Source organism: Idiotropiscis lumnitzeri, chromosome 17, assembly GCF_059441095.1.
Source record: "Idiotropiscis lumnitzeri isolate Australia: NSW breed Sydney's pygmy pipehorse chromosome 17, RoL_Ilum_1.0, whole genome shotgun sequence".
NCBI classification, from domain to species: domain Eukaryota; kingdom Metazoa; phylum Chordata; class Actinopteri; order Syngnathiformes; family Syngnathidae; genus Idiotropiscis; species Idiotropiscis lumnitzeri.
In genome coordinates, this window is record NC_142407.1 from 3,113,093 (window position 1) to 3,132,883 (window position 19,791).

At 40.7% G+C, this 19,791-nt stretch overlaps 1 protein-coding gene across 1 annotated transcript in view; it reads left to right on the plus strand.

The window, feature by feature from the left end:
- The first annotated feature begins 11,161 nt into the window (after positions 1-11,161).
- nlgn3b (neuroligin 3b) overlaps positions 11,162-19,791 on the plus strand; it is a 32,796-nt gene continuing 24,166 nt past the window's right edge. Inside the window, exons 1-3 of the mRNA XM_088279242.1 lie at positions 11,162-11,524; positions 14,568-15,228; positions 18,240-18,299. Coding sequence (XP_088135368.1) covers positions 14,748-15,228; positions 18,240-18,299 — 541 coding nt within the window. The 5' untranslated portion in view covers positions 11,162-11,524; positions 14,568-14,747. The remainder of the gene's footprint in view (positions 11,525-14,567; positions 15,229-18,239; positions 18,300-19,791) is intronic.

The window sequence follows — 19,791 nt, forward strand, 5'->3', positions numbered from 1 at the left end:
TGTGGGCGTTCCTCCAGCGATCGTCTCGCGCCATGCGGTCAGCTGCTGCGAGACGCGCTTGATTACACTGACTATATTGTGATTATAATAAATATCTTTGTATCACCACCTTTTTTCCCGGGTCTGCGTTTGGAGAGTCCTGTTCAATCCTCCAGTTCTGCTGGAGGATCATAACATTCACAGGGCACACCGGACGGCGTACCAGCAGGTAAAAGTCGAAGTAATTAAATAAATACAAAAAGAAGTAATTGAAAAAATACAAAAATAATGGCTGGGGAATAAAAAAATAATAAGTTTTAATAATAATTTGTTTTTTTGTTATAACACGAATTTCACTCTGTCTCTCTCTACCAGTATATATATATATATATATATATATATATATATATAATTTTATTTTTTTTTTTTAAGCATTTTTGAAGGTGTGCCGCTACTTTGCACCTATATATATATATATATATATATATATATATATATAGGTGCGAAGTATATATATACACGGTGTTTTTTTTTTTTTTTTGAAGGTGCGACGCTACTTCGCGGATTTTCAGTTTTCGCGGGTGGTCTCGGTCCCCATTAACTGCGATAACCGGGGGTTCACTGTATATATATATATATATATATATATATATATATATATATATGCATATGCATATATATATACTTACCAAACACTCAAATAAAAGGAAAAAGTCGTCTTCATAGAAAGTAACCTTAACAATTGCAAGGTATCCAAAAAGTTGCTTAAATTAATGTAACAGCGTAAATGTTTGTAACGAACCACCTCTGCTGATAGTTGATAATGTAGCTCGACTTTGGGCTCTGGTGCATTCAGAAATATGTCACAATATCCCCAACAGCAAAATGATAATCTGATTAAAAATTAACATCTCACATTTTTATACTTTGACATATCCCTGTGTGCTGTGTGCAGCAATAATGATGATGGATTCATTATGTATCTGTTGGAAATCAATTGAAAGAGGAGATGGCAGAATATTTTGCATCCCACCACCTTTTCTTTCTTTGTAGATGGTGTGTTAAATGTCTCTCTTCAGCTGTCATCTTTAGCTTTGACCTACTTTTCCACAGGCATTCATTGAAATTTCACATCAGCAATTCGCCTTTTGATGTCACTAAGACAATGCAACCACGCACAGTGGAGCATCCCACAGTCTAGCTTTTTGTCTATGTTTGGATTTGGCGGAAATAGAAATATTCTTTTAGGGTCAAACTGTAACATTTCAACATAGTAAGCGGCCCTACTAGTGTACAAAATACTGTCATGTAACCACAATGAAGGTAGAAAGATTTGGTTCAAAAATTGCCCTCGCATATCTATTTTTTTTATATTCTTAATTTTTTCCCATGTGTAAAAAGAAGCTGCTTGCTTGCCACAAGATAGAATATTAAATACCATCTTTGTATTTTAAAGGTGAGTTTCCATTACTTGCTGTAATTTCTGGTGCATTCTTCTCATGTTCTTATTCTCTTGAGAGCCCTAAGGCTGTTCCTTCTCGTCACAAAAACAAGGTAAATATACAGCCATTAATCCTTTGATATATGCAGAATTGAGGTCTCGCGAGATATGCTGATGTGTGGTGATATGCTGAGCTTTTATTGCATGATCACAGTTCTCTGGTATTTTGTGGAACTTTAGAAACCTTTTTTTCTCTAAAAGTATGGTTGAATTCCAATGTATACAACCTTTCAAACAGTGCTTCTCAATTATTTTGTGTTATGCCTTCCCAAGGAAGAAGAAAACATTTCACCCTCCCAACTCTCTGCCCCAATAAATACCATAATTTGTCTATAAAATTGTTAAAAGAACACCACTGAATAACATTGTATCCTTATTAACATTAACAAAAACAAACGCACCACTGCCGCCTAATGTAGTGGATGTGCATTTAAAATTTATTCGAGTAAAGCAGGGAAAAAAATCATGTTCCTCAGGGTTACGCATGCTCAATGCTAACTCCCTGCTGCTCTCGGGGTTACGTTTGTGCTGTAATGAACAATTAAATAGAGATGTTAACATAGTGTTCAGATCAATGTTTAGTTATTGTCGTTAACATTGGCACATAGGTTTGCATGTAAAAATTACATTAGTACTAAAATACCAATCCCCCCACCCTTTAAACGTATCTGTAGTGATTTTGTGTTTTGTGATGAGATTTACGACAAATTGCCACGCCCGGCTTGTTAATTTTTTCCGGTCTACATCACGGCAGGGAGCAATATTTTCGCAACCATAAGGCGCACTTTAAAGTCCTGAAACTCGTCCAAAAAAGCCTGGGCGCCTTTTGAGGCGGAGCGCCCATTATGTGGACCAAGTGCACTAAGTGCACGGCTGGGCTGACTGCCTGCACACTGCTTATATAGAGAGAAGGCGGGCGTGGCTAACGACAGCAGGCGGACGTGAGAGGGGAGATGGGCGTGAATGACAACGCAAAGGCATGCCCCCAGTGCAAAGCAGCCCCCAATGCCCCTATATGGGCAAACGTGTCTGCTAGCTCTGTTGTTAGGGCTTTCGCAAAAGCCGGCATCATGAGGAGCCGCACCCAGCAGCGACACGGGGAATCTGACAATGACAAGAGGGAACCTGGTGTGTTTGTGGGAGAACTTGCCCAGCTGTTTATTTCTGATACAGAAGACAATTTTGATGGATTTGCGGATGATGACTGATTAATAATAATGTGAGTACATTGTTAAATAGTTCAATAAAATACAACCAAACTCAGTTTTGCTCCTGTTGCCTTTTTAAAAACAGCTAGCCACGCTAGCCATGCTATCTTATGTTTTAGTGTGCATGCATGTAAACTAAGGTATTGTATGGTCGGCTGGGAGGCAGAATTTTGCTGGGCCTACACTCTTATGCTATTCAGTTGATTTTGGGTGATAGTTTTAGTTTTGATGTAACACCGTGACCGCACATCGTTTGTTGATTAGTGACTTGCTCACACCGGCATTGTGTCGGCATCCCATCTGAGGGGCTGCGCGGCAATGAGACGGTGAGGCAGACTGATAATGACTCTCGTGTTTGGTGGAGAACGTGTCCAGCAGTTTATCTTGGATACATAAGACAAGGACTTGGTGCATTTTTGGATGAGGACAACTTCAGCACGTTGTTAAAAGCTAAAATAAAGTACCACCGAACTCCCGTTGCCATTTTAAAAACACGCTAGCGCGACTGAGCAGCCAGCGTGACTGCTCGGTTGCTCGGTTCTGTTTGCGCCCAATGATACGGTGCGTTCTATCTATGTATCAAATACATAAATAGCACCCTCAACTGGTACTGCGCCCTTTGATACGGCGCGTCTTTTGGCCGTAAAAATACGGTACTCGCGTTGTCAGTATTGTTGTCCAAAACGGCGACTGATCGCCACCAAAATGCAAATGCACATTACTATTCCTGTCCACTACGACCTGGGAAAGTGTAAAAGCGTTCTGCACAATAGTTTGGATTTCTTGACGTCAAACATGAGCTCAAGTGATCACCTCCACAAAATCGAAAATATCATGCCGATTGCTTCTCCACTTACACAGGCTGAAGCGGACAAGGGCATGAATGCGCACACGAACCCCGACTGGTTATATTTTCGACATTTAGCTATGCTAAAGTCGTGTCAACTCTCAGGAGGCAGACAGCGGCTGACATCAGGCAGCAGGCAGGCATAAATCTTTATCCCCCCTTGCATCTCGGCTAACAGTAGGATAACAGCACAGCGAATAGTAACAATTAGCTTCAGGCCGTAAAAAAACAAAAGGCACCTTACTCTTCCTGCTAGCTTCATCTTCCGGATGTCTTTGTCCATTCAAGCAGTCAAACTATGTACCTCTGCTCACTTCCGCAGTTCCTCACTTCCACAGTTCCTCATTCTCATATAAATCAGCCACGGAGAAGTTGATCCTTTTGATATGTTGAAGTTGTCATAGTGGTCATAGGTAGAGATGTCCACACGAATTTTGGTGCCAATTGATCGCCATTTTGGGACGTTATAAGCAATGAAAGTACAATGATTTCCAATTGAGAGTTTGTAATCCGTCCCTTAAATGACTCTTGCAGCACCATGGGGAGAGCGGAGGGGGGCTTGGCCATATTCCTCATTAAGAGTAGGTGTTTTTCCAAGTCATCACTTATTTCCTAATTTCTCCAAAATTAATAGATAAAAAAAGAAAATGATAACTAAGTTAATTTTCCGAATCAAACTCGCCAAAAATTGTGTCCTGCTGTTAAACTCGGGCTTCACACCTAAAGTGAGTCATTTCACGAACAGATACAGCATAGTAGTATAAACCTGCTTTGTTCAAAAGCTGCAAATGATCAATTCCGTGCAGTTTGCAGGACTACGGGAGAGGTGAGGGTGTATTTGGGTTGCTGCAGACTGCAGATGGAAAATTAAGTCAAGACAATGACTTTGAATACAGAAAATGCAGTTTAGTGGTGCAACATGACAAATATTTTGACTTACTGTCTTGTTTTCACAACCAAAAATCACAGGAAAATTTGATATTTGTTAAATTTTATAGGGCCTAACAAACATGAAAATTAATTATATTGTAATTTGTGATTTTGAAAAGGTACATGTGGTTTGTGTAATTTAGTTTTGTATTCAAAACTTGGTGCAATAATTTGAAGTTAGTGTGTGTGTGATTTTGACATTTGCATGAAATTTAATTTATGTATTTGTTGTAATAATTGATGTTGCTTATCTTTCCTGTATTATATTCTTTAACTTGATTTTGAAAACGTGAGGATAGGCGACCATATCGTATTATCTTTCAGTTTGGCGCAGACCACTAAGATAAAACTGTAAACATCGCTTTGTCCCTCTATTCTTAAAGGGGAGTTCAATAAAAAGTTCTATGCGCTCTCACTAGTCTAGATATGGCATTCTCATTCAATATTGCGTTTGTAGGATATACGTTAAGCAGCAAAATGCACCCATTTTTATCTGTTTTCTTTTGTCGCTTCTGTCGACTGAAAATTACATCGCAGTTGCTCAGGGCTCTGGTAATGACCAATCACAGCTCACCTGTTTTCTGAAGCTGAGCCATGATTGGTCATTGAGCACTGAGCAACTGTAATGTCATCTTCTGTTGGCAGAAGTGACAAAATGCTTAACTCATATTCCATAAACACAATATTAACCAGAATGCCATGTTTCGACTAGTGGGACGGCATAGAACATGTTCTTGTAAAGAAAACATTTGGGTTGACTTCCTCTTTAAATCAGAAGGCCGCTATCGAGTTGATGGAGAATGATGATGAGATGCTGATTCCGCATTCTGCTTGTCCGATGGTTCAATTGATTGTTGACTCAACCAGTGAAAGTAATTCCCTTAACCTGCTGCCCTTTATCAAGATTCTTGCCTGCGACACACTTCTACAAAGTTTTATTTTTGTATTTTACCTGCTCACTATAAGTATATCTTTCCCTTTTTCCCCAAAAATATTCTATTAAGTTTAATTTGAATTATTTTGAATGGTATATTGCCCTGTGATTTGTGATTGCATTGTCAGGAAATACAGTGCGGTAATCCTCCTTCAAGTCCTCCACTATATCCTGGGGGATCCCGAGAAGCTCCTTTTGTGATCCCTTTATGATATTTCAAGACTGCCCCTGGGTCTTCTCCCAGCTAAATGTGCAACTCAGCAAAATGCTGCATTTATTTTGCCCACAGTGGAAAACAATTCTGTCTTTTTGTTGCATTTTACCATCTTGTGTTCTGGAGTTTGCCCCAGTGAAGCTCCTCACTCGAGCCAAGTCAATCCAAAATGGTCTTATATGGACATTCCCAAGAGGAAAAATTTTCTTTCATTTATATTTTTTCATTCAAAGGTATTTGACTTCACGTTCCACAAGGGTACTGGCCAAATTAAGAAACTAGAGGCTATACCTAGTAGATTAATAAAGATAAAGATAAAGATGTCCTTTATTAGTCCCACAATGGGGAAATTTGAGGTGTTACAGCAGCAAAGATATAGTCACACATAGTCGGCGGCGTAATGTAGCCGTTAATGTATAACATTAGCAGCAGACATTCATAAAAAGCATGCAAATATACACAGTATAAACGTATCTAAGTGTAAGGAAAAACTCCTAATGCCTGTCCATTATACAGAGGGGGAAACGCTGTAATGATAAAAACTACTGAATGATTGAAAATACTGCAATGATAAAAATATTGCAATGATAAAAGAACTGTAATGGTAAGAGTACTGAAATGATAGAAAAGTACTGCATGATAGAAAATACTGCAATTATTAAAGTACTGTAATGGTAAAAAGTACTGCAATGATAAAATATACTGCAATGGTAAAAGTACTGTAATAGTAAAAGTACTGCAACGATAGAAAAATACTGCAATGATAAAAGTACTGTAATAGTGAACGTCCTGCAATGGTAGAAATGCTGCAGTGATAGAAGTACTGTTATAAGAATACTGTAATGGTAAACAAAATACATCATTGGTCAATATTTAAGTACACCATTGGCTGAAAGTACAGTAGTAGTGTATATTGCATCCTAGGACTACACAATTGCACTAATGTCCTCCCGTTTGTAGGCCTGACCCAATGTTCTTGTTAAAAAGTCTGACAGCAGTCGGCAGGAAGGAGCGGCAAAATCTCTCTTTGGTACAGCGAGAGTGTAACAGTCTATCACTGAATGAGCTGTGGAGTGTTCTCAGAATGTCATTGAGTGGGTGGGCTGGGTTGTCCAGCATTGATGACAGTTTTGCCGTCATCCTCCTGCCCCCCACTGAGTCCACAGAGACCAGGGAGCAGCCCAGGACAGAGCTGGCTCTCCTCACTAGTTTGTCCAGTCTCTTTTTGTCCCGGCCCGAGATGCCTCCTGCCCAGGAGACCACTCCATAGAAGATGACTGATGAGACCACCGAGTCATAGAAGTTCCTGAGGAGTGTTCCCCGAACGCCAAAGGACCTCAGCCTCCTGAGTAGGAAGAGTCTGCTCTGACCCTTCCTATAGAGAGCGTCTGTGTTGTCGCTCCAGTCCAGTTTATTGTTCAGATGAACACCCAGGTACTTGTAAGTTGAGACCCTCTCAACGTCTGTTCCCTGGATATTCACAGGTGCGGAAATCCACCACCTGTCATGACCCGTGTCGGGCATGTCTGTGTTTTTGTTGCTATTTTCTTCCCTCCTTCCTGCCATGTGCTTTTCTGTTATTGTTTTGTCAGCTGTGTAGGGGCGTTTCCCTCTCAGCCGTCTCGTCCTCACCAGCCACGCACCTGTTCCCTGTCAACCATCACGCACCTGATTCCCATCTGCTCCCCTGATTACTCAGACTATTTAAGCTTCCCAGACCAACTACTCAGCGTCGGGTCATTGCCGCACTTTACGGACTTCCACGACCACGTTTGTTCCTGTCAAGTTCATGCTCTTGTTCACGTTCACGTCTTCGTTCCCGTTACGTCCCTCAGCTTTTTGCCCCGGCTTCTGTTCCTCGTCCTCCTTTTCTGTTAGTCACGTTTTGGTTGCCCTTGTTACCTAGCACCCTGCCACGTTGTTTGTCCTTGTTTGTTTCATTTAATAAATTCCCTTCACGTTACCCACCTCTCGGCCTCCTCGCCTTTTGGGTCCACCTCCTCCTCGCCGTAAGGCGAGCCTCGCGACACCACCAGCTCTTTGGATTTCACAGCGTTGATTTGGAGGCGGTTCTGCTGACACCAGTCCACGAACCCCTGCGTAGCCCCTCTGTACTCCCGATCGTCACCGTCAGTGATGAGGCCGACAATCGCAGAGTCATCAGAGAACTTCTGCAGGTGACAGGTTGTGGAATTGTATTTGTAGTCCGAGGTGTAGAGGGTGAACAGGAAGGGAGCCAGAACAGTTCCCTGCGGCGCTCCCGTGCTGCAGAGGAGCACGTCAGACACACAGTCCTGTGTCCTCACGTACTGTGGCCGGTTTGTGAGGTAGTCGTGGATCCATGTGATGAGGTGGTGGGCCACTCCCGCCTGCTCCAGCTTGTCTCCCAATAAGGCGGGCTGGATGGTGTTGAAAGCACTTGAGAAATCAAAGAACATGATCCTCACCGTGCCCCCCGCCTTCTCCAGGTGGGAGAGTGAAGTGTGGAGCAGGTAGATGATGGCATCATCCACACTGATGCCAGGCTGGTATGCGAACTGGAGTGGGTCCATTGAGGAGCTGACCAGGGGGCGCAGATGGACGAGGACCAGTTTCTCCAGGGTCTTCATCGGATGAGACGTCAGCGCCACTGGTCTGAAGTTGTTGAGCTCCTTCGGATGGGGTGTATTTGGAACCGGAACCAGGCAGGATGTTTTCCACAGCTGGGGGACTCTGCCCAGCTTCAGGCTCAGGTTGAACATGTCCAATTCCACGACGGCGTCCGGCGTTAGCTCTGTTAGCCACGACTCCGTGAACACCAGCAAGCTAGCCTCCCGGACAATCCTCTCGTGCCGAGTTAGCGCTGTTAGCTCGTCCATTTTATTGGGGAGGGATCTAACATTCCCCATAATAACGGACGGGAGGACGGGGTTGTATCGTCTCCTCCTTGCCTGGCGTTTAGCCCCCGCACGACATCCCCGTCTCTTCCTCCTCAGCTCGCGGGGGATATCGGGTCTCGCTCCGGGAGCCGACGCGGGGTTAGCACGGAGTGCTAACAGCTGATCTCTTGAGTACACGATCGATCCGTAGCTCAGAGTTTCGTCTCCGGACACGATCGCGCAAAAAACAACCCCCAACAGCAGTAAAACCACCGCAAGTTGTATGTCCATTGCTGAGATGAGGTAAAAATAAAATAAAACAGGGTAAAGGGAGAAAACACACGAAAAAGGCTCAATAGTGAGCCACGCTGCTGTAAACAGGCAGCCACTCGCGCGGCGCCGGAACCGGAAGTTTTAATATTGTCTGCACTTTCTAATATGTCCAGTATATGACTTATCTATTGTCCAGAGGCATTTGATATGTAAGCAACTGTCTGTATTTATGGCAATGGGTTTCATTGTTCTAGTGATGAGTCACTTCCCCATGAGGAAACTTACCCAGGAAATTGACAAAGCTCAAAACCTAAATCCAATTAAGCAACAGTTAATTATGGGATCAGGAGGATTGTTAAGACATTTCCTGTTTTCCAAAAAGCTTTGCATTTTAAAGACCCTATAAAGTACATTTTAAAAATTGTTTCCAAATACATGATACACTTTAAAAGATATTTGCTGAAAACATGTGCAAAGCCGAGAACAACTTTATATTGCACTGAACTGTGTTGATACAGCATTAAACTCTTCAACAGAATTTCAGTTATCCAGATTTTGCGAGAACAGTATTCAATGCCTTTGACTGCATCAGAGAGTATCTGGCACAAATGCAAGTCATTTATTAGTTGTAGGCCCAGTTCTACTACTACGGCATAGAGTTACCCAGATAGCTAAAAATTTACACTCAAAACGAGTCATTCCTGGATGTCAGAACTCAGAAAACAGCTCAGTTTGGTCATTTACATTTCTAAGTGAAGAGGCGAGGGTCAGTAAGATGAGTGTGCCCCAAAAACCTGTTAGCTCACAAGCTACCTCGTAGCTAGTGCCTGCGACAACGGCCATGGGTGGATATAATCCAACAGTGGTGGGCGGTCAAAGGATTCAAGGCCTTCTCTGCTGGTCTAGCATAATATAAATCATGATCATATTGTTCACTTTGATGTCATATTATATCCTAGAGTCGTATTTTTAGTGAGAGTTTTTATCCAATCAGAATTCAGCTCGCTCGTGTTGCCAGGCAGATTTCACAATATCCGGAGCACACACTATTCGCCCGAGGCCTTCAGATACAATCTTGTGGGAATCTGTTCTCTCTGAACAAGCGAGCTTTTACAGTTAATAGACAGTTGCGATAGCCAATCAAATCACAAGTTGGTTACAGTGAGCCTTCTCGGTGGCCTTGCGCTGAAGGTGACGAAAGCATTTTGTGATTGGATACTCACCCGCGAGGGGGCCGCACTATGCGGAATCAACAACTGGGGACCATTCGAAAATGTAAAATACATTTTTGCTTTTTTTTAAACCACAATGGCGGAAAAGCGTGGATTTAGTTGCAGATACACTTGCGAGGCCATTTTCAAGACAGATCATTCAAGGGAAGCTAGGTCGTCTAACACTTACTTAGTACTGTGTAAGTGTCGTTCTGTATATTTGTCCAGCTGTGGTGTCATAAATGATGGTATTATGAGGGGGATTCATTCAAGTAGGACAAAGTAGGACTTCATATTAGGCCTACGTGTGAAATGGATGGCCCGCCACTGTATTCCAACTACCATAGATTCTGAAAAGTAGATATTTTCATGGTTCAAACATGCAGGGATGTGTCCCGTCACAGCATCACATGAATCTGTGGCCCCAGTTGAAAAATTTAAACTTGAGCGAATCGTTAAAACAATTATTTCACCCATCACGTCAAACACATTTTTGTGTCATGAATACGCTCTTATTAAGACATTTACATTAATTGTCTGTGTAATCACAAACAAATACAAAGCAATTCAATTCGCATACGGTCTGAATGCATCATTTGAAAGATTCTATATGGATTTAGGAGCATGCGATTTTTTTCAGTGCCTGTGGTTCCACATATTCAACGGATGCACTCACATCTTCTTAGAACCAAGACGATAGTATGATTTTTCATGATTTTTTTAAGCTTTACTTTGTCTTCTTGATATATTTTTTAAATCATACCCAAGTTGTCAACACTTGCCTGTGGTGATGTGGCTCATTTAGAAGACTTTTATTTCCACTTAACAGGGACTTTATAAGAACTTGCAGAGTTTTTTTTTTGTCTTGACTCACCCTCTCTCCCCATCTGCTTATTAAACTTGAGTGCAGCCCAATGACTGGTGCCTATCGTTAATTTGCAAGGCTCTTCAACACAGCAAAGGCTTTTGTTTTTGTTCCTAATATATGAATGCATGTTTAGCCCATTCTAACACATGATAGATGTGGATTTTAGTTTAAAACGTGCCTTACTTATTGCAAGGTAAATGTTGGTTATGTTTCCACTGGCATTTGTTGCATATAGGTAAAAGAATTGGGGGTTGACGTCTTCCAAATATAGACTCATTTGTGATCAAAAGGGGAGGTGGAACGTAATGTGAGTGTGCGTGTGAGTGGTGTTCGACTGTTGTTTAGTTAATGGTTACGAAATCAGGCTTTTCTCTGCTGTTTTGAGGATGAATCTAATGCACTGGCGTATCCCGGCGGTCGCTTAGCAACGCGCGGCCAGTGGGCGCCGTGGAGAGAGATCTCTATAGTGGGCGCTCCATTAAAACCGTTGGCGCTCCTGACCTTGGCGTCGTGAATGCGCAAAGCCAGCGGCGCAGACTGTGCAAAGCAGGGGATGTGTGGTGCGAGGAAAGATCTGATGTGTCTCCGATAGGGAAGCGCAGGAACACGTTCATTCCCGCTTATTGTCTTATCGCGGAACCGAGGGGGATGCAATGGAGGACGTCCGCAGATGGCGCGCGTAACGGCGTCTGTTAAAGCAGGTGAGTTAAACTAATGATGCTGTATTTTCCCCCCACTAATTATCGCATACATATGTCAATGCCCTCCTCCCCTTCCATCCATTTAGTTGCGTTGTAAATGGACAAACATCGATAAGGCATAGTTGGCTGCTCATATGCTCTCATCCTGCATATATTGATACACCGTTGGAGACCTGGTTTTAACAAGCTTGCCATAATGTTTTCCCATCATATCTGGGCTGTGGCTTGTTTTCCCTCTATGGAGCAAGATAATTGCGTTAATTAAAAACGGACTGATGATCACACGAGACTGCATTTGCTCCCCCAGGTATCCTCTGCATCAATTCTCCATTCTTATCATTGCACTGCTAATTCAGGGGGCATTTGAGGAATGTACTAAATCGGTTTGGATGTGCACATGTAAAATTACAAGGGCACTGGGAGCATGGTGATGTTGTTTGACATTGTAGTGCTTCTTAAATGGCTTTTATTTCCACCTCCAGGCTATACCAGATCCAATCAATAAGATGTACTCACGGATTTTTTTTATTGCTGTCAAATAGGTGTTGATTTGTGTGCCTGTCAACGGTGTAGGTGTGGAGATTTTAATTTTAGAGAGAGAGAAATATGATTATAACAATCATTGTAAAACCTCTTTGAATAGAATCATGTCTGTCCTAAACTGATTTATACTGGTATGGTCCCAGTAAACCCAAGGGTCTCAAGCGCTCTCGTCTAACCCACGCCGTGATGCATAAACATCTGTGGCCCATTGCAATAAATTGTTATGAGAGGTTTACATGTTTGAACCTGTATTTAGTATCCTACCCATTTGCTGAGTTATAGGCAAATAAACATTTCACGCAGGATCTTTAACTCCATTCCTGTTTGAATGTCTTCAAATAGTATTTTAATCGCACAAGTTTATGATACAGATTATTTGCTATGAGCGATAAGGTCCTTCACAACATCTGTCCAATCACAGACTACAATTTTGAAGCCAATATTCAATAAGCAAAAGTCAGAATAAGGTGTGAAGCTATACGTTAAACTGAAAAATCTTTTGAAGCAGCCGCATGTTTAATTCAAAAGGAAATGCTTCTCATTTTAAGAATTCATATTATTTCTTTTGATCGAGCTGAAAACAAATAACCAAGTCTGATTGGTGGTTTGTACTGCTGCTGGCTTCTGCTCCATTTGAGGATTTTTTTAACATCCTAATTATATTCTAGCGTTTTACTGCCAAGGATCAAGCAAAAAAAAATCCCCTGATCTGCAATTAAAAAAAAATCTTATAATTACAATTTCTTATTTGCAATAAGCTTTTTTTGTTCTTGTTGCCATAGACTATGCTCATACGTCTTAATTAATGCGGACAAAGCAGGCCCCCGGGCAGAAAGAAACAGTAGTGAACCTCTGTGATTTCACTAACATGTCTCATTCTATGCAACGAACCAACTGACGAGCGTTATGTGCTGCATCACATTATTTGTAAACAGCGAGAGGAAGTATGCTTGTCTTTGGCTAATTAGTTCCTCCTTTTGGGAGGCACAAATTGTCTCTCGTTTTAATCTTAAATAGGTTTAGCAGTTGGAAAATGAGCTGCTTCTCCGCAGCAGTCTTTCACAATGCTGGAGGCAGAACTCGTCAATAAATTTGATTAGGTTAACAAGCTTGTTTTTTCCGCGTTCATTGACAAGCGTGTGAAGACATAATGATGAGCAATGCATCCTCACTGCAATCAGACTATAAGGATTCTAAAATAGAGGGAACGTTAAAATGTGATTTAATAAGAAGAACATTGTCTTGTGTTTGTTGACGTCGGTTTTGTTTAATGAAGTGATTCTAGCATTGCTGTTGGTTTTACCAAACAGAGTGGTCGCAAGTGGAATTAAGAATTGCCACCGAAATAAATTATTAAATTGTGTGAGTCAGATATTTGGATTTTATATTGGGTTTTCCAGTAATGATGGCTGCAATAATCAATTAAGTGAGAATTCTGTCATGAGGACTAGATTCGTTGTATCTTAAAGCAAAATAAAGTGCACTAGTTGGCAGCAAACAGCAGGGGTGCTGTTGATTTTGTCTCACCTAGTTTGGGTCAAAACAAGGACAGCGTTATGTCGAGCTACTTCCGCAAAGACGATTCACCGTTATGCCGCAACTTCTTCTGACAGTAACGATCTGATCAATATGACACTCAAAACTCAAGAGTCCATTAATTCATCCCATAGTGGATCAAGGGAATTTAGTTTTTATTGAAGTATTAAACTCAAATGCATTCAATAAATAGTCTTTTATGGTTTGTAAACCTCCATCAAGCCTTTTTATTAACCTAACATTATTTGGATTTAGGAAGGAAAGTTAGGGCTTCAGTTAGCTTATCACTCTTGTTTGTTCAGGGATTGTTCAACATATCCCATCATGCTTTTTTTAGCCTGCGTCTAGCAGGGGGGCTTGGATGTGAAGCACAAACACTTTCCAAAGTGAATTGAGAGATTAGGTGTCTTTGAAGTGTTAAAACAGAAGAGTGCTCCTCGCAAGCGGAGCTGTTTTAATTTAATCTTCTTTTACGTTCAATGTCTTTTACATAAGAGAAGTGTTGCTTCACACCTTTATATCTATATGCTTCCAAAGCATCACTCCAGCATTAAACAGATGGCCCGTTCTCATTCCTCCTCCACTAAAATATAGACATCAGTATTCAGTGTTTTATGCATTTTCACTCATATTATTTGTTCTTAAGAGAATATTTCTCTCTGAAAAGTGATTTTTATTTCAATGCGGTGATTGACAAGATTGAGGGACTTTACTGACATCATATATTATTAAATCCTTCATCTTATTTTTTAATTTTGTCCCCCCAAAAATAATCCTTTAAATAATCGTGATTTCAATTATTACTAAAATAATCATGATTAATATATTTTTTTTCATAATCAAGAAGCCCTTATTTAAGAGAATCATGATCTATTGTATCAATATTTACATCCACTAATAAATAAATAAATAAGACATATTCAGGACTTAAAAATGATGATTCTTCTAATTATTGTCCTTTCAGATCGGTGTTCCTTGCGATGAAAATGAGAAGAGGCGATGCTCCATACCTGCCTGAGCTGTATTTGGATTTGTTGAGCATCAGATCTGAAGGCAGCGTGCGTGATGTCTGTGTGACAAGTTCAGTGCAAAGGGCCTGAGCCGACAGTACAGCGTGCATTCGTGTTGTGCGAGGATACAAACCATGTGGCTGACTACATTTAAAGACCATCTGCTGCCTGCACACCTGCTCCACCAGCAAGAAACTGTAACCATCACCCACTGTGCTCTGCTCTGGTGGATATTATGCTCCTGCTGGTCATTTACCAAGGCCACAAGCCAAAAGTTCTACCCCACAGTGACCACCCAGTTCGGGAAGCTGCGAGGCCTCAGGGTCCCCGTGCCCAGCGAGGTGCTCAGGCCCGTTGACCAGTATCTAGGGGTCCCCTACGCCACCCCGCCAATGGGAGACAAGCGTTTCATGCCCCCGGATCAGCCATCTGCTTGGTCGGGTATAAAGAATGCCACCCACTTCATGCCTGTGTGCCCTCAGAACATCCACAGCACTGTGCCAGAGATAATGATGCCCATTTGGTTCACCTACAACCTGGACACGGTTGCCTCGTACATTCAAGATCAGAGCGAGGACTGTTTATATCTCAACATCTACGCTCCGACAGAGGAAGGTGAGTGGATGGACGTGCCGAATGATGTCCGTTGATTGCCGCTCGCGTGACTTTGAAGTCATCGTGTGTTCTTGCATGTGTGCACCGCCAAAGCAATGTCCACACTGTCCTACTAGGTTATGTTACATTTACATTGATCAAAATCATAAAAGAAATTCCAAGTAGAAATTTATTTAGCTCGATTTGTGTTTCCATTGAGCCGCAAGAAGCATTAATAAACATAAATATACTGCAGATTATGATGACTTTGCCTCGAGGAAACATTGAATGAAATATTGCTGAGGTGAGGTAAGGTTCAGATATTTGTCTGCTTAAACTGTCCAGAATTTTCAATGAGCCTCGCACATACTCACCGGCCACAATATTATGACCAGCTGCACAGTCCAATGAAATCCAATACAAGAGTTCAAAATGCCTGCCTTTACATAGATAGATGACCACAATAAAAGCCTAGTGGGCATTCTCCAACAGTATTTTCTACTTGCACAATCTCCTCTAAGATCTGATGCAAGAGTGTTATCATAAAATCAGCATTTCCAAAGATAATAGGCAATTATCATCATAAGGTACCTTTGAAACCTCATTTCACCCACTAAAAAGTTGAGTTTCCACTGAAATACTTTATGCATATTAGTGTTAATGATGTTATGTCAGAAAACATGTATGTTCAGGTTCCCTCACTTTTTTTTAAGTAACTGTAAGCACACAATGTACAGAACACGCAAAGAGAAAAATAAGTGAGGATGCTAGAATTTTATGACATTCACTTAGCAACATGACTATGTTAGCATGCTGACTGTGTACAGTTTAAAAATTGCTTTGTTTCGAATTTCTGAAAGGTTTTGAAATCAATTGATGTTTCACTATGACAGAACATGTAAAAATCGACAAAATCCAACGGCGCACATAATATGATCAAAATTACGAAGCATCTGGAGTAATATTTATTTTGCAACTCACCACTGTTTGAACCTTCATTGAAAAAGATAAGTGCCAGTCGCAATTTGACAGAAAACACAAGTTTATTGTCTAATGAGATTGTTACCCATAATGGCAGGGTATACAGCAATTTCCGGGACTCTGGCTGAAAAAAAGAATATAAATGATAAAAATCAATTGTTTCATCAATTAACTTGCTGTGGATGATAAAACCGTGAAAACAAAGTTTACTTTTGTATTATTTAACCACAAATTAGACAAGAGCATTATGTGCAACGTATGCAAAAATCATGTACAACCGATGGCAGAACATGTTAAAAAAGTTAAGGAAACACATTATCATATTGGTATTAGTGAAAATGCTAAATAAAATACAACCTTGGCGTTTCAGTATTCTACTTCATTTTCAAGATGAGTGAATGGTTCTGATGAGGACACAAGAGGCATTTATAATATAATAATAATATTGCCTTTATTAGTCCCACAATGGGGAAATTCGAGATTCGAACCCAGGACTCCTGGGGAGACTGGGTCCTGAACGCGGCGCCTTAGACCACTCGGCCATCCTGGCATAGTGATATTGATCCAATGATGTTTCTAATGGTGGTTATAGTCATTAGTGTATAATTGGGCTGCGTTTTGAGAGCTGCGTCTAATATTTTCCCTCGAATGCAACTGCGTGAGGTATGTATGCAAAATATTCTTCATAGTTATTAGTATGATGCAGTGCATTTCTACACAACCACAAACTATAGCTGAAATTGTAAAACTATTGTTAAAGGAATTCCCTTTTGCCAAAGTTTTAACTCAGCTCTTCTTTTGAATCTAATTAAATTGTGCAGATGTGCCCTATGGTGCGGCTGGTCAGTGTAACCACTTAAAATCATCAAAGACAACTTGAAAGAAAATTCTGAAAGAACTTTACTCAGGGTTTTTTCTCTCAAAATTCCATTTACCTTTTTTTTCATGCAACACCATCTTTTTTTTCAGACAGGGTGCCTTTTGGGGGCCAATTAGTGAGGTACAAAAAGTCAACTTCTGTCTGTTGCTGAGTCTGTCCTGGTTTAACTTTGACTGTAGTGGAGTTGCCAAATAAGGCAGTCAGGGAACATTTTGTCTACTGTGAACCTATATGTATGTGAGGAGACCTTTGTGAGGAAAAGTGATATAGAAGATGTATGGATAGTATAGTGCTTACAAATATGGTGTAACAACCAAAAAAAAAAAATCCAGCGTTCCCTCCATTTGAGCGGCTGAGCTACAGTAGCCTAGCAACAGTACACAAACAGCCTGTGTGACAGGTAGCCGTCCAAAATGGTGCATCCCGCATTTAATGAGGCTCCCAGTCTTAGTGCTCTGACTCAAGATCTCCTCACCTGTAAACATTGTTAAATTAAACACTTCATTGCATATTTGCGGAATATAAAATTGAAACGGCGCACGCAACATGCTCCCACCTCATTTGTATTCATGGTATGCTTTAAATGCCCTCAGGTGTGACGAGATTATATCCTTGTTCCTTACAAAAGTATCAAATAGTTGTCTTACATGCTGCCACAGAAGTTGGAAATCACTGAATGAACCAGCATAAACGAAACTGCAACACACGGCTTAAAACTCCTTCCAACCACAATAATAAGCATAAAATAAATATCTCTCTGGTCAAATTGAGCATTGTTACCTTTGTAAATGCAAAGTGAGGCAAATGAGGCAGTTATTTTTATTTGGAACTCATTAGAATGCATGTAACAGCCATGGGTGCATGTATTTTCACGTACAATGCGCCATGCAAATTCTCTCACCTCCACACCAACGTGCTTCTTCACTTCTTTCCAATTATTTTAACCAGAATGAACTGCAAACATTACTGGTGTTTACATAATTACAGCATCTCATTTTGTCTGGAAAATTACAGGACAAAGGATGGGTGGCCTATCTGCCAATAAGGTTTTTTGTTGTTTTTTTTGTCTCCATTCTGTTTGCTTGGCTGGACAGCATATCGAATTACTTGCAAAGCGGCACAAGAATACAGTATTTGAATTCCATTCTTTTTGTCCTTATATGAATTGCAGGTAGCCAACACAAGAAAAAGGGTGCATCTTTTTCTCATGCTGAGACTCATATATCTGAAGGTATTTTTGTTATGTCACTTCTCTTGATGTATGGTCTTTTATTGCTTTATGGGGTCAAATAACACCATGTTATTTCACATGTGCTTAAAATTCAACAAGTATGATCTGCATGAGTGTGAAATTGTGAATGTAGACAAAATGTTCAGGTGACTAATATGTTTATGTAGGGTGGGCCCCAAAGAATTTATGTTTGCTGCCTCTCAGTTTGAAAGTATTTGAAAAATTAATTGCATTTTTACTCAGTGTAAAATATTTCAATGTCAGAATATCATGGTACGTTTTGGTTCAAATTGGTTATTTTTAAATCGGTTTACCCCCGAAGACTACATTAAAGCTCATGTATCCAATATAATAATAAATATAATATAAAATAAAAATATTATATACAATTTCATATTCATCCCAGGCATGGCTCAAGTCAAATCAATACTTGAATCTATAATTTAACAATATAAATATTGGCATGCCATTGTGATACAATGACCATCCAATCAATGTGATCCTTTGTCACATGAGGTTGACCACATTTTGCATACTGGAGTTCATCATCTCATTCATTCTTATCATATCTAAGAAGCTCAATGACACAACAATCTCTTAATTCTTCTCAATTGTAAATATTACTTTTTATTTAAATTTGTTCCTGCTTGTAATTTGAGCAGCCCTCCAAAGAATTCTTCAAAAGGTACGTTTTCCTAAAAAACGGGGGAATATGTGTATGTGAGGGGTGATATTATTCAAATAGTATTAAGTATCACATTTTTCACTTTTATCAAAAAACTCCTTCATATTCTGTGTGCACCTCAAAACTATCAATTCTTATTCAGATAGATTTTTTATCTAAAAGTGCGGGAGCAGAGCATTTAAGTGCCTCATGTAATGTGACTGCATGGAAACAGTGCCTGCATCACGGAATCGCATTTATCAAAATCTTCTCCTAGACGTGAGGGTGTCCACCACGTACTGTAGCTACGCCCCTTTAAAGAACGACCATGACCAGATATGTTAGAATGTCATGGTTACTGTAGTATGGAGGACTGAAAGTGACAAAATAAACTAAATAAATACTGTCACGAATAGTGAATAGTGCAACCTACATTGACCATGATGCTTTGCGTGCGCGAGAGTGCGTATGCGGACATGCACGATGTGTGCCTGGCAGACGTAAAATAAATGCTAACTGTGTTTGCTCTGCTAACGGGAGTCGAGCCTCATTATTACTGTTATAGCTCTCAGTTACGCATACAACATAACGCCACATGGTGTCAGAAGTAAACGCTTTTGAAGGGGAGGGAAAAGAAGCGCGAAAGACGACGTTTGTGCATCGCTATGGCAAAGGACTTCACGAAGCCGGCGGCGTGCCCTGACTGGAGACAGAGATTTTCCCGGTAGAGTCGCTACTAAACTAATGGAGGAGGATGAGTCTGTGCAAGTCAGTGCGCTGATGTATGCAATGGGAGCATAGGCTGAGCACATATTCAAGTTTTTCACG